Below are 27,592 nucleotides of genomic sequence, written 5' to 3' on the forward strand. Positions count from 1 at the left end.
GCGCCGCGCCGTAACGTGTCGGCGTTGCCGTCGTGGCCTCTCGGCGGCTCGCCGCTTGACTTCCGTTCCCTGGCCGGACTCCGATCCAGTTCGATGGTCAACGTCGTTTTTCGCGGCAACCATGCGGCCGGAGTCGTGCGATGCCGCTGGGTGCTGGTGCACGGGTTTGTGCTACTGAACTGACCACCACGTACGACGACGACGATACAGCTCGAGAAATAGGCAGTGTGCCTCCAGGGCCATCAGAGGCTTGGAGGTCTTAAAGAACACACCAATTTCCCATCTACCACAAGCGTGAGCGGTTGAGCCAGATGGTGTGAATGAATGTGATGTGATGATAAACCTTACTACTAGGTTGCATCATTATATTTCCATGCTGTTATACTAACTAACAAGCTAGGATGATACGAAAACGTACAACTGCACAACGCACAGTAGTAAGAACTGTAGGGGATGCATGATTGGTTAGTGGTGAGGCGATGGGAGGAAGAAGACCCGAAGAACGGAGACAATTTGGTTGGCAGTTTGTTAAGTGGTGGCCTCACAGTGGCTCGCCTCTCTGATTGATCCATCCATCCATTAACTCCCCCTCTTTATTGTGCATGCATGCTTTCCTCCTTTATAACTCCTGCCGCGCTAGCTGCCTCTCCACCGCATCGACCGGGACGGTCTCTCCAGTCCAGACGCTAGCTAGCCTAGCCTCCTCTCTCCCTGACTTCCCAGCCCTCCCCCTCCCTCCGAGCTCTCCGATCCCTGCGCAGGCAGCCATGAGGCCGGGCGGAGGAGGAGACCCGCAGGGCGGCGACGGCGCGACGCGGCGGACCGCGGCGGCCGGGCAGGCCATGGTGGAGCTGCAGGCCAACGCGTCGGCGGCGGCGGGCGGCGCCGCCATGGTGGTGGGGCTCAGCCCGCTCAGCGAGACGCTGTGGCGGGACAGCAAGGCGCTCCCGCCGGGCGCCGCCCCCGCCGCGCTCATCGGGGACGTGTCGGCCAGGCTCACCTGGAAGGACCTCTGCGTCACCGTGGCGCTGGGCCCCGGCAAGACGCAGACGGTGCTGGACGAGCTCACCGGGTTCGCCGAGCCCGGCTCGCTCACCGCGCTCATGGGGCCCTCGGGGTCCGGCAAGTCGACTCTCCTCGACGCCCTCGCGGGCCGCCTCGCCGCCAACGCCTTCCTCTCCGGCAACGTGCTCCTCAACGGCCGCAAGGCCAAGCTCTCCTTCGGCGCCGCGGTACTTGCTGATTGACTTGCCCATTTTATTTGCATCCACCTGCTGCTTCCTTTCCGGTTCATTTCTGAGTGGGCTAAGCTCGGTGCAGTAGTACTCTCATCTAAAGAAGAAGAAGAAGAAAAATCGCCGTTCTATTTTTGAGCAATCAGATATTCCGTACTTCCACTTCGGTTCAGAACTCCAGATCATCCAGATATAGCAGCTAGCCATACCGTTAAGGGTTTCTTAGATAGGATCTGTGGACCGTGGAAGTTCGAATCTTTCACCCATAACTAGCATCTCGCATGCAAATCGTTCCTGAACTATCTGAAAGGATCATGGTCTGGTAATAACCTGCATGGTGTGCATGCATATCAGTGGTAAACTAAAACCATGCATGGCTGCTAAGTGTGGCTATAAATAGGTTTCCCCAAAAAATCAAGAAGATAATCATACGTAGCTGTTGATATATTCTCTTCAGCAGTAGCACTCTCTGTAGACCTACACTCGACTAGCTGCTACTCCTACTAGTGCAGTAGCGCCACAAGCAGGGTAGGGGCAAATGGCTCATTTCATGTCGGCCAAGGCGGGCAAGAGAGATCGGCTAGCCGGCTCCCAAGGTATTATTAGCGACGGGTACACGTCCAATCCAGTCGATTCGGGCCGTTTATTTTCGCATCCGTCCCAGATGGCGAAAGGGGCGGCGTCTACGCGTACCAGACTAGAGCCTCCTCCGATCCGGCCTGTAATGCAGTTTGGTGCCGTGGATTTAATTCGCCCCGGCCCAGCGGCTCCGTGGCGCCACCACTGGCAAGCCATTCAAACTCCTCAGATCGTACTCGCCGTTCGTGAAAAAATTGGGGCGAGATCGTCCAGCACCCTGCTGTCGATACGGCTGCCTGCAATGAGTGAGACTGGGACTGAAGCCACCTACACGGCATAAATTCTGACAGCTGGGCTTGCTCTCTGCCTCTCTCCGATCCTGCTCCGAATTAATGGCGATACGGGCCGTTCGGTTGCGGCGTTCGCGTTCGCGTACGCGAAAGCGGCTGGTTAATTTATCCGATGCGATGCGGCGGTTAATTACCGCTGCAGGTTTCCTAGGTAGAAGCTGGATTTTATTTTATTTTTACTACTGGTTTGTTGCGGGGCTGACGGAGGGAGACGGTGTGGTTTTGCGCAGGCGTACGTGACGCAGGACGACAACCTGATCGGGACGCTGACGGTGCGGGAGACGATCGGCTACTCGGCGCTGCTGCGGCTGCCGGACAAGATGCCGCGGGAGGACAAGCGCGCGCTGGTGGAGGGCACCATCGTCGAGATGGGGCTCCAGGACTGCGCCGACACCGTCATCGGCAACTGGCACCTCCGCGGGGTCAGCGGCGGCGAGAAGCGCCGCGTCAGCATCGCGCTCGAGCTCCTCATGCGCCCGCGCCTCCTCTTCCTCGACGAGCCCACCAGCGGCCTCGACAGGTACCTTCCTCTGTCAGGCTACTCATCTCATGCTGGCTACTAGTAAACGTTACCGGGGAGGAAGAACTGAAATTAACCGTGCTCCGATTGGGTGCATGTGCAGCTCGTCGGCGTTCTTCGTGACGCAGACGCTGCGGGGCCTCGCCAGGGACGGCAGGACAGTGATTGCCTCCATCCACCAGCCCAGCAGCGAGGTGTTCGAGCTCTTCGACATGCTCTTCCTGCTGTCCAGTGGCAAAACCGTCTACTTCGGCCAAGCAGCGCAAGCATGTGAGGTAGTTATGACTTTTTCTCCCCACTCTCCATCACTGTCAGCGGTTGGCACCAGGACGCCATGCCTCCGCATCACTGTAATAATTAGACACAGCACAACAGCATGATCGAGGACGACTGACTCCTTGCTCGGCTGCAGTTCTTCGCTTCAGCCGGTTTCCCTTGCCCGCCTCTGAGGAATCCGTCGGACCATTTCCTGAGGTGCGTCAACTCCGACTTCGACAAGGTGAAGGCCACCCTCAAAGGATCAATGAAAGCAAGGGTAAGAAGCTAACTGATCTACAGACAAACTTGCAAATTAACTGGGACACCTTGTTCTCTGCTGTAAATAAATGATCTAACGTTTGGCGTTCATGAAAAGATTGAGCGGTCCGACGACCCACTGGATAGGATGACAACATCGGAGGCCATCAGGAAGTTGATTGCATCATACAGCAGGTCCCAGTACTACTACGCCGCAAGGGAGAGAGTCAATGATATCTCGCGAATAGTACGTGCTCAGAGTCATCAAACGCAAACATTGATATGCTGTACCTGTTTCTCGTGTCCATAACAATATCACATCTGGGGGCAGGAAATAACCATCTTGTTCGTTGCAGAAAGGAACCGTGCTGGATTCAGGTGGCAGCCAGGCCAGCTTCCTGATGCAGGCTTGCACCCTGACCAAGCGCTCGTTCATCAACATGTCACGGGACTTTGGGTATTACTGGCTCAGGCTCCTCATCTATCTCCTCGTGACTGTCTGCATCGGCACAATATACCTGGACGTCGGCACCAAATACACATCCATCCTGGTAAGAATAAAGAAAAGAAATCGGTTATGAACTTCTGGGCTGGGCTGGTATGAATGTACAATAATGTAGTCACATGAGCAGCCATGAAGGATATGAATGGTTTTAATGCATTCACTACCTTGTCTCTGCAGGCCCGGGCTGCTTGTTCTGCATTCGTCTTTGGGTTCGTTACATTTATGTCCATTGGAGGATTCCCTTCATTTGTCGAAGAAATGAAGGTGAAATTCAGACAGTAATATTTCATCTTCAAGTTAGAAAATGTTATGAATTGTCCTCACCTTCCCTTGCTTCATTTATATAGGTTTTCCAGCGGGAACGGCTGAATGGGCACTATGGTGTTGCCGCATTTGTCATCAGCAACACCATCTCAGCAACACCGTTCCTGATTCTGATATGCTTCTTGTCGGGAACCATATGCTACTTTATGGTGCGCCTCCATCCCGGTTTCGAACACTATATCTTCTTCGTCTTGAACCTATATGCCAGTGTCACCGTGGTCGAGAGCTTAATGATGGCAATTGCCAGTGTAATTCCCAATTTTCTCATGGGTATCATCATAGGAGCTGGAATTCAGGTATGGCATTTTCACCCGTTTCTCATGTCATTTTCTGTGCCCTTGTAACCTATTTTTGCTTGGGTTATGTGTTAGGATATGTGATTATGGATGGGATTATAGAGAAAAAAACTTGCAACTGCAACCAATTTCATTCGAATATCCCTTGAGTGGACAGGATCAAATCACCTTGAACAAATGCAAAAGAAAAAACACATAGAAGCTGATAGCTTGTTCAGTTCAGCTGTTAGGTCTGCACTTTAATTATGGCATAAGTTGACATACAGGACCATGTGACATTTAAGATGAATTCATGAATTGGAGAACCTCTAAACTTGGTACGGTTTTCCGGGGCCATTATACATCAAAGGACTTGAACATGTGCTGATCCAAGAAGTCATCAAGCTTGTCGTATAACCAGTACTGACCAGTATTGTTTGGAGCTTCACTACATATTGACCAATACAAGTTCAGAAATTTTAGGACAGCATGAGATATATTACAGGCGAACTTTTAGTTACTATCAGTGGCAAAAAAAAATTGAGTTGCTTTGGCTATTACTGCAGAAGATATATTATTTGTAATCTAATGTTTCAGTTATGTTGAAAGTTTGATGCCACCGCACATAAACATCAATTTACTTCCCATAGACAGTTCCAGCTTCGGGGCTTAGCAAGAAGATTTTTTTCCTCACAATTTTCCTTGGACAGGGAATATTTATGCTGGTGTCTGGATACTTCAGACTTCCGTACGACATCCCAAAGCCATTTTGGAGATACCCCATGCAGTACATCAGCTTCCATTACTGGGCACTGCAGGTAAATTCGGTTCCACACAGGAGCAGAGAGACTCCAACCTGAAACTTAACATTAAACTCTATACATCTAACAGGGGCAATGCCAGAACGACATGAAAGGCCTCATATTTGACAACCAGTACCCAGATCAACCCAAGATCCCCGGGGACTTCATCCTGAAGTACATCTTCCAGATCAACGTGGACAGGTCCAAGTGGATTGACCTGTCGGTTATCTTCAGCATGATCTTCATCTACCGCATCCTGTTCTTCCTCATGATCAAGATCAACGAGGACGTGCTGCCATGGATCCGTGGCCACATCGCCAGGAAGAGGATGCAGAACAAAGCCCCGAGCTCCACCTTCGGCAAGACGCCCTCCCTGCGGGGCTACGTTGTGGATCCAGAGCTTGGCTCCAACGAGGGCTAGAGGACAGAGCTGGCTGTTTTGAGTGGTAGCAGGAATAGGGCATTTCTCTCCCAGCTCTTGGTGTTATATTGTACGTATTTAAGAGATGAGAGGAACTGGTATCATACGTTTTGGAACCGAAGCTAATTTGAGTACAGGTATACATACATGTAATGTGAGAAAAGCGGCATCGGAAAGATGCGGAGTGACACATAACTGATTGTTCAGGATTTATTGGCTGCTTTTGAAAACAGACGAAGAAATGGTTCGAGCGCTAAAGGCATGGGAGTACGCCTCACATGGCTGCACTGTATCGTCACATTGATTTTGCTGGCTTGAGCATTACACAAAGTTGTAGTACTGCATATTGAAGCAATTGTAAATGCCCCCTAACAAGATCAAAATGGTACTATCTGTGATTAGTTAGGTTGACAGGTTTCAAAACATTTCACATGGACTCATTCAAGTCGTTTGTAATAACTGACAATTTCTATATGTTTCAAGCCAGATCAAGAACCCTAGTAAAGTTATGTAAAAAAAAGGACGATAGTACAGAATAATTCAGTCTGGTCCCCTTTGTGCCAGCCCAAGGACATGGGTTCAACTTCAAAGCCTATCCAACTTTCCATGTTCCAAGCGCTAACAATTATCCCTATTTACCTGTGTTCTACAGTGCAACTAACACTCCAATTTTGGAATGAAGAAAATAATCAGTGCTGGATCTAATATGTTTTTATGTCTTGGACTCTTGGTTTCGTTAAAATAGAAAAAAGTTTACTAAAAACACGAGTAGAGAGAACCTGGGATCTGGAATAGAGGCGTCGGTCGGATAGATATGTGCTCTGGCCTTCTTAAATGCCACGGTGGTAGATGCAGAAGGCATCTGTAAGTAGCACCAGATAAAGAGGCACGGTACAGATATCATGTGGTCTGCAGGCAGACGCTTGTTCAGATCAAAAAACGCAGTAGGACGGGGGGACACAGAAATCTTCCAAGAAAGATTCGTAGCATCAACCCTCGGATCCATTCTTGGGAAACAGTTTTCTGTTTTTGGATTTTTCTGCACAGTTTTTTTCTTCACAATGTTCTCAGCTTGAAACTAAATTGAACATCAGAAATAATCACAAGTTTTTCCTAAAGCAGGACTTGGTTCACTGTGGCAGTTTGCTGATAGAAGATCCTAAACAATCTATGAAAACAAATCTTCAGGAGAAATTGATTATCCAGATGTCCTCCCAAAACCTTGTTTTTTACCCATTACTCGTACTAATTACCAAAGAAATATCTGGTTATACTGTAATTCCATACAGCATGCAACCTTTCCAGAATTGGGACCCATCTACATCTATACTACTTAGGAAACCACCATCCTTCATGTATTTATTTTTTGAAGGCTATCACATCTATTAAGTTTGAACAGACAAATCCATTTTGTCAACAGACAAAGATTCATAACTCTAGCATTAGTATTCTGACTGGCACAAGCTAAACAGGTCCATTTATTTTTTTGAAAACTTACAGGTCTATTTATGCCCTCGCACTTCCTTATCATTATACTCTTCAGAATGCTGGAGGATGACACGTAGATTAGAGGATCCTACAGTAGCAAGAAGGGAGCTTTGAAGCAGGAAGAAATTGTCAGACAGAATCCCATAGCATTGAACGATTCACGTGTACGCCTTACGCCTTACGTGTAAGCTGTCACTATAGTAATGGCAGTCATGGCTCTAATACACTGTTGTAATGCAATGGGTAAAATCCAATGCCATAACAAGTTGCCAACAAAGGTATATCATCAACAGAGCACAGCAAAACAAATTTTGATACACAAATAGGTAATACCAGCCTTTGTGCAGTAGGTTGTCAGTAAGTGAAAGTAACAAATCCAAGCATATGTTTACATGTCAGAGTAAAAGTGCCAACAGATTGCCAAAATGGCAATACGGCCATTACAATGCACTTTCAATATTTTTCACATAAAGCAGCAGATCGCTAGCTGTGAAGCCAATATATTGCAGTCACACAAACAAGACATAAGGTAGATGAGAAGGAAAAATATGCAACAGCTAATCTAATAGTCTTACCTAATATTCTTTGCTGGCATATGTACAGTAAATTATTTAACTGGATCCAGAGTCAAGGACTGGAAGCCTGCAGTAGAAGCTGATTGACTTGTCTGCCAATCTAGTTCCCGGGATGAAGTACTGGAATACAACTGTCAAGCAAGCACCACCAGGAGCGATGCCTATACAAATAGCCAGAAAAATGTTAAGGAAAAAAGCCTCTGAACACAAAGTGTCACTGACATTACAGCTGAAAACACACCATAGAAAGTGTAGTCTGGCTTGGCCAAGTGACAATGTAGACTCTTAACAAGGTGCTTCATATTCACTTGCTGCCAGAACATAGAATGAAACAAAATCAGTGAAATAGATAGCACGAAAAGAAGAGTGGGGGAGTAAAATAAGTGGAGCTTAGGAACAATACCACCGAGAGTGCTTCCCCTCTCTCAACTGCCATATCCATACGAGTCGAAGCAGTCAAATTTTGATCGCCGATGGGTGCATTTGCTGAAATGCAGAGCAATATGATGCCAACTGAGTTAAACAAGAGGTTGGAACATAAGGAAATTAATGCTAATTGAAACTACCAAGTTCCATATCTTACCACGATCACCAACAACCCGAAGCTTCCTGAACTCAGAGCCAACCGTAACAAGAGAAGTGGAAACTTGAAGATGGAGATCGCCATATTGGGTAACAGCTACTGTTAGCAGATCACCAACATTTTTTAGACGATCCACTAAGCTTTGCAATTGTGGCAGATCAGGAACCTGGACTAGAGTCTGCACAAAGGACACCCACCATGTACCACCACCCATTAGGGCTACTGTCAGGTAAGAAGAAATGTCACTTTAGGCTCTTTTTTTCTAATTAACATGAGTGCACAGGCCTTTGGTCTTAATAGCATAAAAATGATTAACTACAGACCTCTCCAAACTGTAAGCACACTTCCCCTGAAGAAAGTGTAGTTGGATTGTTTAAAGTTTAAAGTAGTTTGTCAAACAAGTATTAGAGAATGTAACTCAATTTCAGCACAAAATGAGCATTCAACCAGCAGTTGTAAACATCAAATATTCAAAATACATATTTGGTAATTCAACATTGGTATTCTGCTACAATTTATTGACATTGTTACTATAGGTTGCTCTTGTCCAATACTGCACGCAAGTGCATTTTTACAAATTTGCTAAGCATGAATTCCTGGATCAAACCCCATTCTCTAAGAACAAAAATATCTTAACAAGTATGCAGTTCAGAGTTCAGAGTTGAATCCAAACATTATTCACTTCATGAACCAGCCTTTCAATAGGAATGTGTATATGAAAAGAAACATGGTACTAATTCATCCATCCAATAACAAATTAATCCCACTTAGACTTGCACAGTCAGCATCACTTACACTAGGTTCAATCGTTGTAAATTTGAATGTGTGAGTCCGAATTAATCAGGTGAACCTGAACCATAGGACCATTTTTTGGTTTAATAGATGATTAAGAACCATAAGATGCTACATGAACGCTACACACCTGAGGGAGATCCTTGGCGGCGTCAAGGGCCGCCTGCAACCGCTCGACGTCGGAGCGTGAGAGAGGGCGCGAGATGGGCACATCCTGCACGACGGCCGCGCGGGCGCCCTTGGTCTCGAAAGTGAGGAACGGCGTGGCGGATCGTGACCCTGCGGGCAGCTTGTTGACGAGCCTCACCTGTATCGCGGGGCCACCGGGGGCGTCCCCGGCGGCCGGCGGCTGCGCGTGGACGGCGAGCACGCTGCGGAGCGCGCGTTGGAGCAGCGCGACCTCGACGGAGAAGGCGATCTGGTTCCCGTTCCGCGAGGACAGGTTGTACTCTCGGAAGAGGAGGTCCTTGGCGAACTGCGCGACGCACTGCGGGCCGCCGCCGTCGGGCCCCGCGGCCGTGGCGCCGAGGAGGTTGTGGAGGAGCATGGCGTGCGTGGGCGTGAGGAAGACGTGGCAGACGCGGCCCACCTTGTCCATGGCAGGCAGGAACCCTGCGCAGCAGAAATCGCGCGGGACGCATGAGACGTGCTCGACGAATTGCGGGAGCGACGGAGGACGGGGAGAGGGGAGGCTGTGCTTGTGTAATATGGCGCTTACGTTTGTCGAGGAGGGAGATGCCATCGTCGGTGAAGAAGGCCTTGAACTTCATGACTTGCGCTCCGCGACGGCCGCGGCGGCGGCCTCTGCCTTCGGCTTCCCGTCGTGAGATGAGGGAGTCACGGTGCTGGGGGCTGCCGCTGGGGGATTTGGCGCGGATTTGAAAAGGCTTCGCGCCGAAGAGTCGTGCCTGGGTGGTTTGGGTTCCTTCTTCAGCACACCTGGGCCTGTTTTGGTTTTGCTCTGGGGCTCAGCAATCGTTCGAGATGGTATACAGTGAATACTGTGTGCTGGTCTGCTAGATCAAATTTTTATGAATAGTGATGCTATGGGTAATTGGGTATGTTTCCATTTCGAAGCTCCTCCCTCCGTTATAGGTCGTTTTAATTTTTTCTAGATATAAATTTTAATATATACCTAAATATACATATATGTTTAGATATATAATAAAAATATATCTAGAAATGCTAAAATAATCTATAATTTGGAACGGAAGGAGTAGAAATTCGCGAAAACTTTTGAAAGATAGTATGATATAGAAATATGGTTTCTAGTTTGTCCTCAGGATATGGCGGAATACCATGTCATCGAAAGAGAGGAAACCATATTCACTGGAGTTAGATGGGCATGAGCACAGTCAATAGTTTTTTGAATAAAACATGTTCTCAGTGTTGGTAAATAAAAAATTGCTAGTCTTTCTTGCAGGCCAGGAGGAGAAATTGGCTTGACAAATGTCTAGTTCGTATTGGCAGGAAAAAAATGAAACTATGCTTTCGTTGAGAGTCGAACTCAAGACCTCCCGCTTACTAAACGGGTGCTCTAACCAACTGAGCTACGAAAGCTGCTTAGAATTGACGAATAGTTAATCATTCAAATACATAATCTATCATGTTGCAAACCTTTTTTACAGGTCCTGTAAGTTTTTCTTTTAATTGCCGAGTATTGATTTGTAGCTTGAAGTGAAGTGACAAATGAATTCAGTTGCAGAAATTATTGGGAGCAGCTTACTTCCAATCATAGTCCAACACTAAGCGATGACAGTGAACGAAAGATTTGCCAATGTCACCTCCTGATTACATCTGAACAATGTATCACCAAACTAGCAAAGAATCCAAACGCTGAAAGACTAGTCTGAAACAGCAACCTTTCTTGCCATTAGAACTCCAAAGTTCAAACCAGAAACTACCAAGACCACCTACCATAACTTCTAAACTGCCAGTAGCATCCCTAAACAAACGAAGAACTCGCTGAGGCACCACGAGCATCGGACCGGCCACTGACGGCGCAACCGCTGCCGCTGCCGCGGTGAGCGCCACGCACGCGCTGAAGCTGAACATGGCTGGCAGAACCACGGCAGCTGGGCTCCTGCTTGCTCTGCCATGACTGCTCCGTGACCTGCTCCACCTCGTCACCGTTGTACGACTGCGAGGCCGTCCTGGTCCGGTCGGTGGAGTCCACGGAATTGGGCTCCCACGAGCACGTCCACGCGTTGCCGGCGAAGCTGTTGCTCCCGGCGGACTCCTGCGGCTCGGTCTCCCCGACCCCGCGGATGTCACGCACCGAGACGTACTTGTGGATGCTCGGCTCCATGAGGTCGTCCTTCACGACGACCTCCGACTCGACCACGTGGGTGGTGCCCGGACCCTTGCCGCCGTACCTCCCGTTGACGGACTCCTTGTCGTTGACCGACCTCTCCAGCTCGAAGCTCTTGTTCTCGGACGACGAGGAGTTGAGGTCGGCGACGGCTTCAAGGATCGAGCAGGCCTTCGACACGCACGCCGGGAGCGCGAAGGTCGGCGCTGCAGCGGCGCTGGTGCTCTGCTGGTGGTAGTTTTGGATGTCCTCCAGGAGCAGGGAGGCGTACGAGTTGCCATTGTGGTCGAAATCGCGTGAGGAACGCCTCGACGACCGGCTCCCCGGCCTCGGATTGGTGACGTTCTCGGCCACAATGCTTACTGAGTGGGTGGCGTTCATCCTTGCGGACGATGCTTTGGTGTCCGACGCCACGGCCTCCTCCACAATCTCCTTCTCCTTCGCAGCTCGGGTGCTGGGGATCTGATCCTTTGCACGCTCCGATGTCTTCTGTGGCAATGCGACGGCAGCATCAGCGGATCTCTGCAAACCATATCGAGGATTTAGCCAAGTTGGTGGGGGAACTGACTACTGAGGACTAAAATCTAGAAAAGTTTGTAGCTTTCGCCGATCCGTACCTTTTGGAGCTTGCTGTTGTTGCCATTGTTGTGGTGGTGATTGTTACCGAGAGCGTTCTCGTCGAGCTCTGCCATGGGGTTGCGCCGGTAGGGCGACTGCTCGGCCTTCCTGGAGGAGCTCCGGCTCAGCGACGGCCCGTGCGTCGGCTGCATCCCAGCGTTCTCATTCCCTGCGGCGGCCGCCCTCGCAGGCGAGTTCGACCTCGGAGACGGGTACCTCTTCCCAGACGACGACGCCTTCACCGGCGACGGCGCGCGCCCCTTGTCCCTCGCCGGGACGGACACCATCTTCCCCGGCTGCTGCCTTGCGCCTCGCTCGCCAGTCCCCAAGCTCCCTGCAGCAGGGGCGACGTCCGCCCGCCGCCCCGGCGACCGGCTCACCCTCCGGCTCCGGCTCCCGCTCCCGCTGCCAGTTCGGCCATCGTGGCTCGCGGACCGCTTCCGCTCCGGCGTCCGGCGGCGCGGGGAGGGCCTGGACGCCGCGGCCCCCTCCCTGCCCCAATCGCACTCGTCGGCGTCGCCGCCCCTCCTCTCGTGGTCGAAGTCGTAGCTCCGCTTGGACCCGGCGTACCTCCGGTGCCCGCCGCCGTGCTCTCCCGACGGCGCCTTCCCGGACGCCGACGAGCTCCGACTGAGCCGGCCGCACTGGATCAGGATCGCGTCCACCTCCTCCTTGGTGCAGCTCGACGTGCGCACCGGCGCCCGCCCCACCGCGACGGGCCTCGCCGCCTCCTCCTCCGGCGCCGCCCGCTTCGCTTCCGCCCCCTCGGACCCGCCCTTCGCCGCGGCAGCGACCTCCGCGGCCGCCGCCGCCGCGGCGGCCTTGACGACGAAGACCGTCCTCTTGTCGGCCGCCGGCTCCTCCGGTCTGGCTACAGCCTTCTTGGCCAGCGCCGGCGCCGACGCCTTTGCCTGGGGCACCTTCTTGGCATCGGCGCCCCTGCCGGATTTCCGGCCGCCGCTCTTCTTGGCGTCATTGGACGGCTGCCCGTCTCGGCGCTTCGCTTGCTGCTTCTTGCTGAAACAGAGCCCCATGGGATTCAGGCGGAGGGGGATGCAGGTGGTGACGGAATGGCGGCGGCGAGCCGACGCGGCGGTGGTGTTTGGAGGAGGGGGCAGACGGCGGCACAGCTTTGGCAGGCGTGGATTGGACTTTTGCGTTTGTGGTGTGCGTAGGCAGGAGAACAGTTTCAACAGACGCAGGCGAGCCGGATTTGCGGGGCGGCGGCGAGGGAGGAGCGAGAGGGATTTCAAATTTCCTGCTGCTTTCGTCGGGGTCTGCGCCCACAGCGGCCGCCGCACGATGCGTGCACACCACAGGAGAAAGCCGTTGAGGTTGAGGTTGAGCTGTGCCGAGTGCGGACGGGATAGTGACACAGCACAGTGAAGACGTGTGCAAGTACCACACTCAGCACGCTTCTGTCAAAATCTCAAATTCTTTTAAAAAAACAATTTTTGTTACCGTACTGTGTGTGCCTCAGAAATTTACACATCCAAATTCTTTCTATCAGACTTCACTAGTACTTTCATGCCACTACTACCACGGTAGATCCAGCTCGACATCCGCTGTAATCACTGGCTGACATGGGGCGGGTCCCTGGTGCCAGGCTCGTGTTTGTGGAACGCCATCTCGGAAAGACGGCCAGGACTACTATAGCTAGATTCAAATTGGAGCAGCAATGCAGGAGAGGGACTCTTGAGCTTTTTGCATTGTTTTTATTTTTTTGAACGCAAAAGATTCGACCGTTGCAGGGCGTGAGCAGAGCTTAGAATTCGGACTGGCCTCTGCCAACATCCTCACAAGTCACAACGCATCATCCTATTCCATTGGCTGGCAGCACGGGGTCTTTGACGAATTCACGTGATAGCGGATAAGATTTGCCAGGTCTGGGCAATGGCGAAGCCGTCACCCTTGATTCGTTTGACGCAACCCTTTCTGAGTCAACGCAGAAGGAAGCTAGGACCATTTCTATGGCTGACGAACCTTGCATAGTACCGAAGGTCGAAGGAGGATGTCACTCTTTTCGTAGTTGAGATTATGGAGCATTTCATTAGAGGTTTAAGGGTTGAAATCACATAGATAGGAATCTCATAAATGCAACAGATGGTTTACATGCATTTTTTTTGAAAGAATGTTTACATTCATATTGAATGCAAATAGTGTGTGTGTCGGAAAACCCTGCTCGAGTTGCAAAAATGGAAATAGTCCCAAAGGATTGAAAAGGCTGAGAGAGGAATCATAGGTACCTTTCAATCTTTGCCTAGATGGAATCCCAGGTCCTCAAAAGCATCAACTGAATGCTGCTGTGTAAAACTGAGGTAAACTATTATTCAAAAAAAAAACTGAGGTAAACGAAAGGAGAGGTGTTGCACAACAAAAACGGACTGCTTTTCTCAAAGCAAAAGCTGATTGCATGACTCATGCCTCACGGTTCCGCTCGGGGTAGGGCCCCACCGTGGCTTGGTGCTTCTCTTACTCTGACGAAACAAAGCTCTTATTTGAGGCCCTCGCCATGTCACTAGTCTGTTCTCACTCCTAGCACTGGCCGGATGGTTCATGACTCCACCGTGTCAGCAACGTTAAGAATTTACTCCCAGAAAGTATATGTGGCAAATGATTGAAACCGTGCCCCGAAATAAATAAATAAAAAAGATAGCATATTACATGGATGATCCTTAGGATGTAGAATGGAACAAATGGTACCATAAAGACGCTGTAGTATGCTGTAACCTTAAAGGAGTAAAAACCTTGGATCAGATACTCTGGAAAGTCACGATTCCATGAATTCGACAAATGAGCAGGCTCCGTGCCAACAGACAAGTAATGGGCAAGTTGGACTCGTTAACTAAATTCATCCCAGACAAAGAAATACAGTAATCAGTGTGTGAGTATGCACTTGAACTAGCGGATGACGAGCGCCGTAAATCTCTGATTGCACATGGAAAAAATATAAAAAAAATTTACTAACGTGGAGCCGCTGGTAGGCGTTCCACTCCGTCCGGTTTATCGATATCTAATTGAGTGATTAATCAAGAAGAAATAATGTTTACAAAGTGAAACATCAAAGATCATGTTGGGTTCAGATACTCATGAACAAGTATAACACGCTGACAGATATACACAGTTGAAGGGCTGAAAATGATTAGGCAGTTATGTTAATTCTCACACGAACCAAATAGAATTTTTAGGTAATTCTTAGTTCTCTATTTTTCTCATTGTCTGCCACTCATAATCATTGATGTTAAGTTGCCTATATGGAAGAACAGAAAAGTAAATAAACAATAATAACATCACCAACACAACCTTACAACTAGAGACGAATTCAGCAGTTATAAAAGCAGGCACCAACAAACCTATGACATTCCTAAGGGAATCCAGTATACAATACAGAATGAATCTGATCATCATGCCAAGATTCAAAAATCACATTCACATGGTACCAAGTTCCTAAATATTTTGAAATGATTGGAACGAGTGATTTTTGGCATTTCTAACACAAGCAGCAATCCCCTTTTCCAAAGCTGAAGGGTTATGAAATGTAATCATTTCCTGATCTATAGAACAATGCATATCTAGATTCTGGACAGGCAGAACTGTTTACTGGCAGTTTTTTAATGCAATATAAACCTACATTAATAAATACCAGGGATCCTTTAACCAATAAAACATAATTAAGACTAAGAGCTAGAACATTCTAAGGGAATTGAATGGTAATTATCAAGTACATAGGAACTTATTGATAACTCTAAGAAATGGCTTAAAGGAGCAGATTTCAGTATTCAGATTGGAACATATTTAAATAAGATTTAGAGACACTACATAATGTAAGATATTAATTTGAGATTGGATCCGAAATATAGAAAAATTCTTGCCTCCACGGCAAAGCCACAATCTACAAGAAGAAATTGCTAGAGTCCTAAACATTTGATATCAAGCATAGCAACCATGCCAACTGAAACAACTACTCCATCAAGAATTCAAGCTATGTACCTGGCACACTCATTCTCAGTATAGCATGAGTAAGTATCAAGAACCACAAGCAAATCCAAGAGGAACTATTAACAACTAAATAAAAAAGTGTTGAACGATTTTGTCAGTTCATAGGAGCTCCATAGCACTGAACTATAATCAGTTTGACATACAGCAAAGACAAAGGTAAAATCATAAGAGCATTGTATGTCAACTCTGCTCTGTGTTGAGTAAATACTTCTAGAAGGCTATTATATACATGACCCGTATCCAACGCTGTGTCAATGCCAATTGGGGTAAATTACATCCACAATACAACTTTGATGAACACCCACCATTAAATGCCGTAGCAATAATGAAGGAAATCAAGAAACATGTTGATGCAGCGAAATACAGAACAAAATTGTTACACAGATAATTTCCGACTATCCTCATTCAATTTGCACAGCTATCAGCAGAGATGTTGGCTCTTAATTTACTTGGAACAAAAAGGCCACGCTGGGCCAAGATCAAGATCATTCCATCATCAAACAGATTTAACTACTAGCCTACTAGGAGTAGTTTCCATCATATATCACAGTATCGCTCACTCCTAGTAGGCTAGTAGTAACATTTTGTCTTAACAATCAATAGAACAAAGTGCTCAATACAGTCGGTAACAGATTCATTAGTTTAATTACTTTTGATCATAGCGTACAAACATTCGAATAATCGTCACATCTGAAAAATTCGATGCTGTAGGGAGGAGAGGGAAGAAGCACACCCCAAACAAGTAAACAAACGGCAACTTACTTGCAAAGTTGCAATCTCCTCACACCCTCGATTAACCTCCTCCTCTCGCACAGACACGATAGTATACAGATGCCACGGCCGCCGCTGAGAGCGCGTTATTCTGTAACCAAGAGCTCTACTCGTCTCCGACGATATCGAACTCTTGCTCGCGGAGGTGGGCGATGAACCGGACCGGCTTTTCCTGGCCGTCCAGCTTGAGCTCGAACTCCACCTTGAAGGGGAGATTTGCCGTGACGCGCTTGCCCTTCCACACGCCGACGTACTGCTTGACGACGCCCTCCATGCCGCGCAGGTCCAGCCCCGGCGCCTTGGCGACGTGGTGGACGCGGACGGGCGCCGTGACGCGGACGCGCTTCCCGACCTTGCGCGCGGCGGCGGCCTCCTCGGCGGCCACGTCAGGGTACGAGGACACGTCGCTGCCGACGGCCACCCGGCGCGCGATGTCGAGGCGCGCGCGCCACCGCGGCGGCGCGGGGAGGAGGCGGCAGCGGGCGGGCGTGGAGGCGGGAGGGAGGGAGCGGCGGCGGGGGAGGAGGGGAGTTGACGGTGTGGAGGTGGAGGGGGACGCCACGGCGGTGGTGGCCATCGGGCACGGGGAGGTTGGTGGGCGAGTGGGGAATTGCATCGAGCGGGCGGTGGGCACGTGAGATGCGGTGGAAGAAAGCGAGTGGCGTGAAATTCCAGCGACGATTGGCTGTTTGTTGTTTCCTCCCGGAAAGGAGGACTGCTGACCCAGAGCATCCCCAAGCCCAGATCAACCGACTTTGGGATACTTTACCTACGTTTTCCCTTCAATAATTCAAGGGAAAATCACGTATATTGAAAATTAGAACGCATGTTTTGTGGAGACAGTTTAATAGGTAAATTTAACTTAATGGACAATAGAAATTTTTAATTCGGCATTTCAGTTTTCTTTTTTGTTTCAGTAAACAAATCTAGTGTTTGAGAATTTCAGGCCCCCGTTGGCAAGCTCTGCTCCAACTCTACTCGACCCCCGCTCCCTTGGGCTCCTTTGTCGCGAAATCACCGTTTGGTGGAGATTGTTCTCGCTCCCCCTTCTACGTGAAATCGTTTTTTCGCTCCGGGATCGATTCTCGCGCGGAGCGGAGCAGCGGGAGCGCTACCAAACGGGCTCGTAGTGGAAGACAAGACAAGTATTATCATTTCTAGACCTGTTTTTCTATCTCTAAATGGGTGCAGTATGAATTTAACTTGCATGTAGTTGGCTTTTCATTTGACCCATGATCGAGTTTAGGCACGAAACAAATGTTGGCGGCACGTCGTCGGCAGGGCGCCGCCGCACGGGGTGAGGGACTGACTGAGCATGCCAAAACAAAAGGGTACACGCGTGTCAGATGATCAGCATGGATGTTTTTGGCGAGAAACTGGAGATTCACATTGGAAGGAAGGATCTGACAATCCGACGATTCTGTTTGGAAACACAAGGATCGAGCCCGACATGCATGAATCTCCTCGCGGTGTGAGTCGGCAGCGAAGCTGATTGCGCCCACCGATCGCGCCGGCCGTGGGCACGTCGTCTCTGCATTACGGTGACGGGTGGATCATCTGAGAGCAACGGCCCCACATGCCAGCGTACCCGTCCTGGTCGGCCGCTTGTTTGTAGGCCCAGGCAAATTGTGCGGCCCATGTCTAGGAAAGGACTACTACGATGACTGGTTTGCAGGCTCAAGCCTACATATACATGGTCCAACAAGCATATATAATAATTAGCCTATCATAAAAATTTCAGCATAATTGGATCATGGAACTGTAGCTATAAATTAAATTAATTACAGAAATTATATATATCTAAAAAATTATATATATATATATCTAAAAGTGCAATAAATTTTTTACTAAATTATATCATATCATATGTTCACTGTACAGATCTACTCATATGGAGTCCAACAAAATTGAATTTTCCATGTTATGAATTTTATAATTTACAATAATTTTTCAAAAATTCAGCCAAAATAAACATAAAAGAAAACAAGAAAAACCACTGAGAAAAACTAGCTAGAGTAGTCATGTGTTCGGTATCGCGAGTTTAAGGAGTCTAGATGGACGGTTTTATTATCTGGGGAAGAAATCCGGATTCGTCCAAAAGTTTAGGAGGTAAAAGGATCTTTTTCCAGGTAAAAAAGTGAGCTACGACAGGATTAGCTTTTGGACCAGCAACAGGAAGAAAAATTTGGGCAGACACGGACAACAGCCCATGAAGAGATCCAAAATTGACACAAGCCGTAATGGAAGTAGCACAATGCAAAAGAAAACGAGACATGGCGCAAGGTAAAAAAAAAGAGCCATAGGTACACCACGTGTCACATAGCAATTCGTTCATAAGGCAGAGCTATCCCCGTGCCGCGGAATTCTTACTCTATAAGATGTTACTTTCTCCGTTCCAAATTTCTAAATTGCAGGTCGTTTTGGCAAATCTAGATATGTAGATTTTACTATACATCTAGATAAACGTTGTATTTAGATACATAGCAAAATTACGTATCTAGATTTGGCACAACGATCTATAATTTAGTAATACTTATGTTCCAGTCTCTGAATCAACGATGCCTTCAATTTCTTCCGGTCATGGACACAAGCATGCCTCAACGTCTGCCGATCGAGCACATCTCGTGTCCTCAAAGATGGGTCAGAAATTACAGTAAATTAGTGTCATTATTTTGAGATTCTGGTGGTAGGTTATTGTACAGTGAAGGCATGGAGATGGTAAGCCTGTAACGATGTTCTATCATTTGTGATTCAGTCAGGATCTGAAATGGGGGTGTTGGAATGGAGTTGGGGGTGCAGAAAAGGTCTCTGAACCCAGCAACACGTAGCATCCGGTCCCGGTGGCCACCCAAGTTTTTGCTGTTGGCCGCATGGCAAGCTTGGTAGCCTCAAATCCTTGTTCTGTCCGTCGCATTGTTTAGCTTTACTAGCACGTAATTCAATTTCAGCTCGATGGTATAGCTATGGTAAAACACTCCTGAAACGTCGCACGTAGCGGAGCTGAAGCAAGCGCAGCGGGTTCAGAAAGAAGAACGGGATGGGACTGAAGATCGCGGCAAGGAGCAAGTCCGACGACTTCCGCCGCCCGGGTTCCCGCGTCGGCTCGCCATCACGGCCTGCTCGACCCGCATCCTCCACCGCGTCCCGGCGACCACCGAGCCACAGCCCACAGCCCACAGGCACGACTGTGCCGGCGCACGTCGCCTTCCCGTTCCCAACTCCCAAGCATGCCAGCCTCCGCGGGCACGAGCTCGCCTGCGTCCAGACGCCAGACCAGAACGCCTCACGCGGTCACGCACGCCCGCGGTCTGCGGTGGCAGCCCGCCGTCCTCGCCGTCGGGGCGCTAGGTCTCAGTCCCGGTGCCGCGACATCCCTGGCGAGCCAGCAGCTTCACCGGCGCCTGCTCCTGCCACCACCTCCCGCACAATGTTCCCCATCTTTTGGTGGAGATGTCGACGCGACAGGTGTGATCTGCGCCCGCCGGCGCCGGAATGCTGGCACCAGGGGTGGACGGTATTTCAAATACCGTCCACCCCGTGGAAATTTCTCCTTTTTGTTCTTCCTCTACAGAATTTATTTGGCCGCAAAATTTCGTGGACACGTGCGTACCTACATTCTCCATCTCTTTAAATTTTTGTGGAATTTTTGGTGAAGATTTGGATCGTCAATTTTTTAATTCCAGTATAGAACGGGGGTGGACTGTATTTGGAATACCATCCACCCCACAAACATTTCTCTTTTTTAGTTATTCATCTACAGAATTTATTTGGGTTTAAATTTCGTGGAGACATGCGCCCCTACATTCTCCATCTCCATCCATTTTTTTAGAATTTTTAACGAACATTTGGATCGCCGATTTGAAGTCCAGTGTAGAACAGGGGTTGGTCTGTAACTCGGTATTTCAGACAACGACCACCCCGTGACCATCCAATCTCTTCAAGTTCTTTCTGTACAGAGCTTATTTGGGCATGAAATTCCGTGGGAATCCTTGGCAGTTGGCAATGCACGCGGCGATTTTTCCAATCGCAAATGCTCTAAGATGGAAGACAACTCAGGCTCAATTGGCGGGCAGTGGCCACTGGCGCCATCCAAACACGCCATGACGCTGCAGTGCTCATGGCCAACACAATATCGATCTAAATTGTGGCCTAAAATTAAGGATGCAAGAAGTGGCGCGGCCTTAACTGCAAGCTCCACTCAAATTAGTTTGTCGACTGATGTTGTGGTCAGTCTGAACCATGCCTAGCTTTCCTGTCATCATCGTCAAAGAAGCTGGATGCTGCTGTGGTTGAGTTCGTTCCAGGAGCACTGCCCTGGACGCACACAGGGACACGAATTACTCAGCAGCAAATGTTTAATCGGATTGCAGTGCCAGCAAAACTGAACATCGATCTCTTGTAGATAATTAACTTGGATATATATTTCAAAAAATAATTATCTTGGATATTTGACGGGAAGGAAAAAGATTCCTGATGAATTCCTTGTTAGCTACTAAGCTCAGTGATTCTGCTGTTTAGCGCTTGTGTTTCCGGAGCAGGAATTCGATTGCTCGTAAGCTGAAGATGCATGGGAGTTTTGTGTCTGAAAATTCAGGTCGGCATGGTGTCGAGTCCCCTTTCCTTCCTGCCTGGTAGTGGTAGTAGACTGAACATGTAAATGGATGCGCTGCGTCGCCGTCGCGTATAAGACCGGCGCGCTCGTCTCCATCGCCGAGTCGAGCAGGCCGGCGGTCTTCTCTGCTCGCTCTGCCATTAAGTGCCAATAGTCCACGCAGCCACTCGCAATGATACTAGAGCAAACGATGGTCCGAGCTAGCCGCCTCGTCGACCTGCCGCCACCGTCTCAAGGAAGCCAGCTCCCAACCCGTCGGCGCCGGCGCCGGCGCCGCACCTCCGTAGAAGCTTGGACCGTGAGCAGCGCCCACGAGGATAAGTGAAACGACGGTGTAGCGAACGAATCTCGACGGTGCTCGCGCAGGACTCACGACGGCATGGGGATAGCTGAGGTCGCCGCCGCCGGCGCGGGCTCGTCAGGAGCTCCGGTGCCGCCCAGGAATATTTCGGAAAAGGCCCTAGGGGTCCCTATGAAAAGTTTCCTGATTATGTTTTTCAAATAGCCTCCTCAGTCGGATCGCGATTATCGATATAGGGGTCTTTTTGTAAAATTTTAATTAGTTATGTTCGAAAACCCACCTGATTTGGATCGCGATCCGATTTAGGGAGCGTTTTGAAAAATACCGTATCAAATATTTGCAAAAGTCCCCTCATTTGAACGGCTTGACTCCGGCGATCCACCGACGGCCACCGCCGTCCGCCACTCCTCCCATTTCCCTTCCAGCCTGAAGCGCAGAGGCCCTGCATCCTTCGATCAGACCCGGTCCTCGCATGGGATCTCCACTTGCTCGGTTTGCTCCGGCAGCAGGCCGGGCCGGACGCGCGCTTGAGCGTACGCAGGCGGGCGCGGCGACGGCGACCTCTCGAACGCGGCAGCCTACGCGGCCGTCGTCTATATTCATTGGATCGTGTGCAGCAATCGCGCACCCGCTCGGTGCTCCTCCATGAAAGGTTAAACAGAGCTTTCCCAATGAAATTGGTTCGTGTTTTTTGTGATGAATCAAATAACCGTACGCTTTCCCCATGAAATGGTTGCGGATCCATCGCATTACTCCTGATTTGGAGCGGGGCGGTGGCGACTAAGGCAATCGCTGTTCCTCTTCTTTATAAGCGGTGTAGCATTACGTTGTTGTAGCTTCATATTATCATATATCTGTCGCAGCAGTGTGCCCCCAGAGTGATCAGTGGTGTGCATAGAAAGCTGGCCATGCTTAGCGCTGTCGATGTCCAGCTACCCCGTCGAAGATTCGAAGTCAAACATTACTGTTGAATTTTTGTTTACATGTTTCTAAATTTCTCGTCATTGACATTATGAAAAGAAGTTACAAATTACTTACCTCTTTTATTGATGTCTGACGTTGGCAGCCCATCCTGGAGCGAATTATAATTTTCTCTGAATCTTTGTCAAACACATATATGATGATACATATGAACCACCATGCTTGGCATCTGGAGAATCAATTCAGAAGTTACCGCCTCTTCCGTTTCTAGGGTCTGGGTTTATCCCCTTGTTGTTACAGATCCACCTAAGCCTGCTTCTGCTCCTGCTGAATCTAATGATGTAAGAAGGGTTTGGGAAAGGAGCACATTCAGTGAGTTTTTTCTTATACTGATATGGTGGTGCCATGTGAATGTGAATCTGACTAGCTGAGTGAATTTCTTTTCATGCAAAATTTAATTCCCAGAACTAGAAACGATCAGTTCTTTTCAACCAAGTGAAATGCTTGGTGTGATTTTGATGAGCGAAATCCTCCTGTTAGCTGTTCAGTTTGAAGCACCGCTAGCTAGATGTGCTTGGTCCTGTTATCTGTAGTAGATTCAAATAGAATGCTGCAATACTTTACACGTAATGTTTTCGCGTCTTTGCAGGAACCCATCCAAATGTGGCTTATGCAGTGTTACAGTTGCATCATTCGCTTATCTGGAATCACTTCAGTAAGTTCTCTTACATTTGCCACTTTGACTCAAAAGACAGTGATGCATTTTCATTCATGCATGGTAGGGAATGATAATTATAATTCTTTGCCCAAACAATCTTAATTGTTCATTGAATTGCTGGTTGTCCTATGAAATATGTTACCTGAAATAACCAAACTAGTTCATTACCTTCATGCTTGATGCCTTGTATTGTAGTTCACAAGTATAAGCAGAATTGCAGTGGAGTTCTGAAACATTTTGCCCATGTTCAGTGTAGTACTGTAACAGGAATTGTAGCAGGTCATAAAAATACTTTGTCTGGTAACATCATTTATGCTAACTCACCCAATAACAAAAGTACATATATTGCTTGTTTTTGAGCTTCCTGTTGATGATTCTGTATTTTATGAATTTATCTAACCAGCAAATCAGAACTGTGAAATGTAGCAGTAAAATAAAGGCATGATCTTTACTCTTTAGTTACATGCACCATGCGCATATATTCATCCATGCGCAAAAACCCATGCCTGTCTAGCCTATCCACCATGTCGCACCTTGCTCACTCCGATCCTCCTCCTTCCGCCAACATGTCATCCTCCAATTCTTCACGCTCCTCGAGCCTAACCACACCACACTGGCCACGACCATGTGCTTTTTGCTATTGGACCTCCACGTACTGTGGCTGTTCAAAGCCCCTAACCTAAACAGGATGAGGAAAGATACACTACTCTTGTTTTGCTTTTTCTCTAGTTGGACTGGTTTAGGGTTTTGAACACCCCCTACGATGATGTGTGCCCCCTATGTACCGCCACGGAGAGGCCATCTTGATGCCACCAGCTTCAATATTTATCTGTTGATGGTGGTGAACCCGAACCGTAATCTCAATCTTGTGCGCATCGGACCTTTTGCCGAGAACTTCGTCAAGGTTGGAGAAGAAGAGCCAAGCATGAATCGCAACAAGAATGAGTGGTAAAATATTGTGAGTGTGAAAAGGAGATAAAAATTACCCGGTTAGGACTTAGCTTTTTTTTTCTCTTTCACGGTTATGGTGTTTCATGGAGTTCTGTGGAGGCCGAAGAAAGGTCAAATAGGCGCTCGTGCTCATGCTGGAACGAACTGCTCGATCATTTGAAAGGGTCCTTTTGTGTTTACATTGTCTGAATAAAAATCAACCAGCATTATTCACAACTTTATTGGATAAGAGCGTTGAGATAACTATGTTCAGGAAGAGGAATATCTCTTCTACACGTACGAACTCTGAGGTAATCACACAAAACGTGCATGCACGCACACTTAACGCCTCATATTTCAAGTAATGCATGGTTGAAAACTCCAAACTTTGTAACAAGGTACATGAAAATAAATCAGAGCACAACATACATAAATAAGCTGCTAAACCCATTTTCCTAACACTAGAAATCCATAGCTGAATCAGTGACCGGAGCCATCCCACATGAAGCAGTAACATAATGTTGCAAACAAACTGAAGAACGCTTTGAAGAGTCTAAGAAATATCTAAAATACACAGGAGTGTCATCTGTAGAGGATGCTGGATGCATGCCGTTGCACAACATGGGAGAGAGAAATTTACGGGTTGCGTCCTAGTAGCTGGCCTAAAAATTGCAGCCTAGAGCAGGGTTTCCCGTGGATTTCAGAAGAATTGTTTGATGAAGAAATGCATGGCCGAATGGTTCTTGAATGCTGCTGTGAAATGAATCTGTGTGATGCCGCACAAGTTGTCTTAAAAACTGAACCTGCGTGCATCTCTATCCTAGCTAGTGCTATTTCTGCAGGCAATCGGAGTGCAGAAGAAACAATGGGATCAGCAAGATATCAGGGTGTGCTGCTTAGTCCATGAAGGAAGGAGAATGAGGAGACTGTGAGTGAAGAGGGGAAGAAGAAGCAGGTGTTACCGGGACGTGATCGCATGACATGTCCGTCCCGGTTGCTGTTGCTGCGGTTCCTTGTGCGCTGGACTGCTCCATGCCAGCCTCATCACCGGCGAAGCGGCCATGGAGAAAGAGGCCTGGGGTGTTGTCCATGTCGTAGTCCCAGAAGGAGCTCCCCGGGCCCCACACGTTGAACCAAGCCTCGTCGGCCGGACCCCACTCGCTGCCATGAGCCACCGGCGCGTGAATCATTTCAGCCGAGACTGATGGCATGGTAGTGTCTCCAGGGCTGCCGCCTTGCTGCGACGACGATGTGTCCACCGGAGGCTGTGGCTGCTTGTCCGTCGATCCTTCTGCGTGGGGCGGCGGCGTTTGTTGTCCGCTTGCCTCGTCCGGTGTCTGTGGAGGTGATGACGACGACGACGAGCCAGACCCGGCGCCAGCGGTCTGGGCGGCTGTGGAGCTAGCGCTGGTGCGGCCGCTCCCCCCGGCTTGGCCCTTCCCGAAGAACCGGTCCGGGAAGTTGAGCCGTGCGTTCTCGCCGCGGAGCTTGAAGGCCTCGCGGTCGTACGCCATGGCGGCGGCCTCGGCGGAGTCGAACGTGCCGAGCCAGAGCCGCGTGCGGTTCCTCGGCAGCCGGATCTCGGCCACCCACTTCCCCCAGTGCCGCTGCCGCACGCCGCGGTACAGCTTCTGCGGCGGCGGGGGAGCCCGCAGCAGGTGCTGGTACAGCGAAGGCAGCACGGCCGCGGCCTGGCCGCCGCGCGGGCTCAGGTTCAGTGCCTCGCTCCAGTACCGTAGCAGATGCTGCTGCTGCGGGGAGCCCTCCGGCAACAAGAACTGCGCCTGGTACTGAGGCGGCGCGCCGAACGATATCATCTGCTGACTCTGCGGAGGCGCCCGCTGCGGCTGCGACGCGCTGGAGTGCTGCCACGGTAGGAGCTGCAGCCGCGGGGCCGCCCCACCCGCCAGCGCCGAGGTCTCGTACGCGAACGGGAAGATACGCCGCGCGGAGGGCGGCGACGCCGCTGCCGCCGTCGAGGCGGCGCTGGCGCAAGGGGACGGCGGGGCCGACGAAGACGTCGAGAGCGACGACGCGGAGCGCTGGAAGCGGTCCGGCCCCCGCCCGATCTTCTTGAGCGGGCGCAGCGACGCCGCCGACGCGTCCTCCATGACCGGCGCCAGCTGCCCCCGCGGCTGTATGGGCGTGACGCCTTTGCCCTTCCACCTCCTGCCCCCACGACCGCCCCCCGCGCCGCCGCCGCCGCCGCTCTCGCCGCTCGCGCTCGACGCGTCCATGCCGAGACACCCGCGATACAGGCAGCAGCTGCCGCGAACGCACCGGTGCGAAGATGCGCGCGCGCAACCGAAAGCCCAGCGACGGGCCGCCCGGCGGCCGCTACGGCAATATATAGACGACAAGAACCTCGTAAAGAAACTGATCCTGAGACCAACTTGCAGCACGGACGGGCGAACGAACTCCCGGCGAAATGATGGCGGCGCGACCGGTGCGGCCTGGCGAGCTGGCATGCGCGCGCGCGGTGGCGTTTGGTTCTGGAGCTTCCCAGACGAGGCGCGACGGGGACGGTTTGCCTTATAAACGTCGGGGCATCCACGAAAGCCAGAGCGAGGAGCCGGCGGGTGATTCCTCACCTCGGCCTGGCGAACCGACCTTGCCGCGAGCCAGAAAAATGATCTCACGGCCGGTGGATCGGGGCCCACCTTGCATTGACTCATCGCGAGCCCTCCGATGCTGACACGTCACGGCCGCACGGATCTTGACGCGACGGCCGGGGATAGCGACGCGGGCCTTTTCCCGTTGCTGTCACCGCGGCGTGGACGGCACTGATCGATCTCCTCCGGCTGGCTAGATTGACACCCCTCGGTTGCTTTCCTTCTACTCCAATCTGCCCCCGGCCACTTCGATGCGATCCCCCTCCCGAAAAGGTAGTGGCGTGACCCGATTATAAATTTGAGTTTCGGCAGTTTCGAACCAATCCCATCACGCCCGCAATAATTGCGTTGATGCTTCTAAGCTCCAACTGACAGTTTGGCAACGTTGTCAGTATTACCATTCAGGGTAGGTACGAGAGCGTACTGAAATAACAATACGATGTGATGCACGATTAGGGGTGCCTCTAACATGTGTAAACAAAATTTCTCAAAAGTTGCAAAGTTTGTCATTTTCAAACCAAAATGCCCACTGCATCGACGGTCAGGAATAGTAGTGCACCACCCACAAAAAATATCTGTAGAGCAATAGATAAAAAACATCAAATTAAATGACTAGCTATAGCATACTCCAAATTAAATAGATCCGCTTATAAATAGCAAATTAAATTTTGCGTACGCCTTGAGGTGGTGAGTGTACGTGCGCGTTTATAAACGTCTGCGTCTGTATTGTGAAAAAAAAGAGCATAATATATTATTGACCGACAACCAGTTAGCAGCTAGCGGTCTTCTCTTTATTCATTATTATTTTCTCTTCACGTAGGCCAAATGCTGAG

The 27,592-nt window shown here is 49.7% G+C and overlaps 5 protein-coding genes and 1 non-coding gene across 8 annotated transcripts; 1 reads left to right on the forward strand and 5 right to left on the reverse strand.

The window, feature by feature from the left end:
• The first annotated feature begins 643 nt into the window (after positions 1 to 643).
• Positions 644 to 5,786, forward strand: LOC112899900 (ABC transporter G family member 11-like). The gene is made up of 10 exons (XM_025968558.1): positions 644 to 1,232; positions 2,395 to 2,684; positions 2,788 to 2,959; positions 3,097 to 3,219; positions 3,319 to 3,447; positions 3,557 to 3,751; positions 3,883 to 3,969; positions 4,053 to 4,325; positions 5,015 to 5,122; positions 5,196 to 5,786. The coding sequence occupies exons 1-10, from the start codon at positions 768 to 770 to the stop codon at positions 5,526 to 5,528; spliced, it is 2,175 nt and encodes a 724-aa protein (XP_025824343.1). The 5' UTR covers positions 644 to 767; the 3' UTR covers positions 5,529 to 5,786.
• Positions 5,787 to 7,378: 1,592 nt separating this feature from the next.
• Positions 7,379 to 9,856, reverse strand: LOC112901100. The gene is made up of 6 exons (XM_025969933.1): positions 9,685 to 9,856; positions 9,097 to 9,578; positions 8,175 to 8,352; positions 7,995 to 8,077; positions 7,833 to 7,902; positions 7,379 to 7,752 (listed from the first exon to the last, which is right to left on the reverse strand). The coding sequence occupies exons 1-6, from the start codon at positions 9,734 to 9,736 to the stop codon at positions 7,628 to 7,630; spliced, it is 990 nt and encodes a 329-aa protein (XP_025825718.1). The 5' UTR covers positions 9,737 to 9,856; the 3' UTR covers positions 7,379 to 7,627.
• Positions 9,857 to 10,452: 596 nt separating this feature from the next.
• TRNAT-AGU lies at positions 10,453 to 10,526 on the reverse strand. Its single transcript has one exon. It is a non-coding gene; the product is annotated as a tRNA-Thr (tRNA).
• Positions 10,527 to 10,686: 160 nt separating this feature from the next.
• LOC112900346 (uncharacterized protein At1g65710-like) lies at positions 10,687 to 13,160 on the reverse strand. Its single transcript, XM_025969170.1, has 2 exons — positions 11,895 to 13,160; positions 10,687 to 11,799 (listed from the first exon to the last, which is right to left on the reverse strand). Exons 1-2 carry the CDS (start codon positions 12,927 to 12,929, stop codon positions 10,912 to 10,914), a joined length of 1,923 nt encoding a protein of 640 aa, XP_025824955.1. The 5' UTR covers positions 12,930 to 13,160; the 3' UTR covers positions 10,687 to 10,911.
• Positions 13,161 to 16,628: 3,468 nt separating this feature from the next.
• On the reverse strand, positions 16,629 to 17,364 carry LOC112900233 (ferredoxin-thioredoxin reductase, variable chain-like). The gene has a single exon (XM_025969018.1). The coding sequence runs from the start codon at positions 17,279 to 17,281 to the stop codon at positions 16,772 to 16,774; it is 510 nt and encodes a 169-aa protein (XP_025824803.1). The 5' UTR covers positions 17,282 to 17,364; the 3' UTR covers positions 16,629 to 16,771.
• Positions 17,365 to 23,311: 5,947 nt separating this feature from the next.
• On the reverse strand, positions 23,312 to 26,386 carry LOC112900328 (ethylene-responsive transcription factor ERF054-like). Of its 3 annotated transcripts, none has more exons than XM_025969143.1 (2): positions 25,110 to 26,386; positions 23,312 to 24,353 (listed from the first exon to the last, which is right to left on the reverse strand). In XM_025969143.1, exons 1-2 carry the CDS (start codon positions 26,382 to 26,384, stop codon positions 24,345 to 24,347), a joined length of 1,284 nt encoding a protein of 427 aa, XP_025824928.1. In that variant the 5' UTR covers positions 26,385 to 26,386; the 3' UTR covers positions 23,312 to 24,344. The 3 variants fall into 3 exon arrangements, with proteins under 3 accessions (XP_025824928.1, XP_025824929.1, XP_025824927.1); XM_025969144.1 differs by lacking the exon at positions 23,312 to 24,353 and adding an exon at positions 24,376 to 24,977; XM_025969142.1 differs by lacking the exon at positions 23,312 to 24,353 and having other exon boundaries at positions 24,378 to 26,386.
• Between the last annotated feature and the right edge of the window lie 1,206 nt (positions 26,387 to 27,592).

Source organism: Panicum hallii, chromosome 7 (assembly GCF_002211085.1).
Source record: "Panicum hallii strain FIL2 chromosome 7, PHallii_v3.1, whole genome shotgun sequence".
NCBI lineage: Eukaryota > Viridiplantae > Streptophyta > Magnoliopsida > Poales > Poaceae > Panicum > Panicum hallii.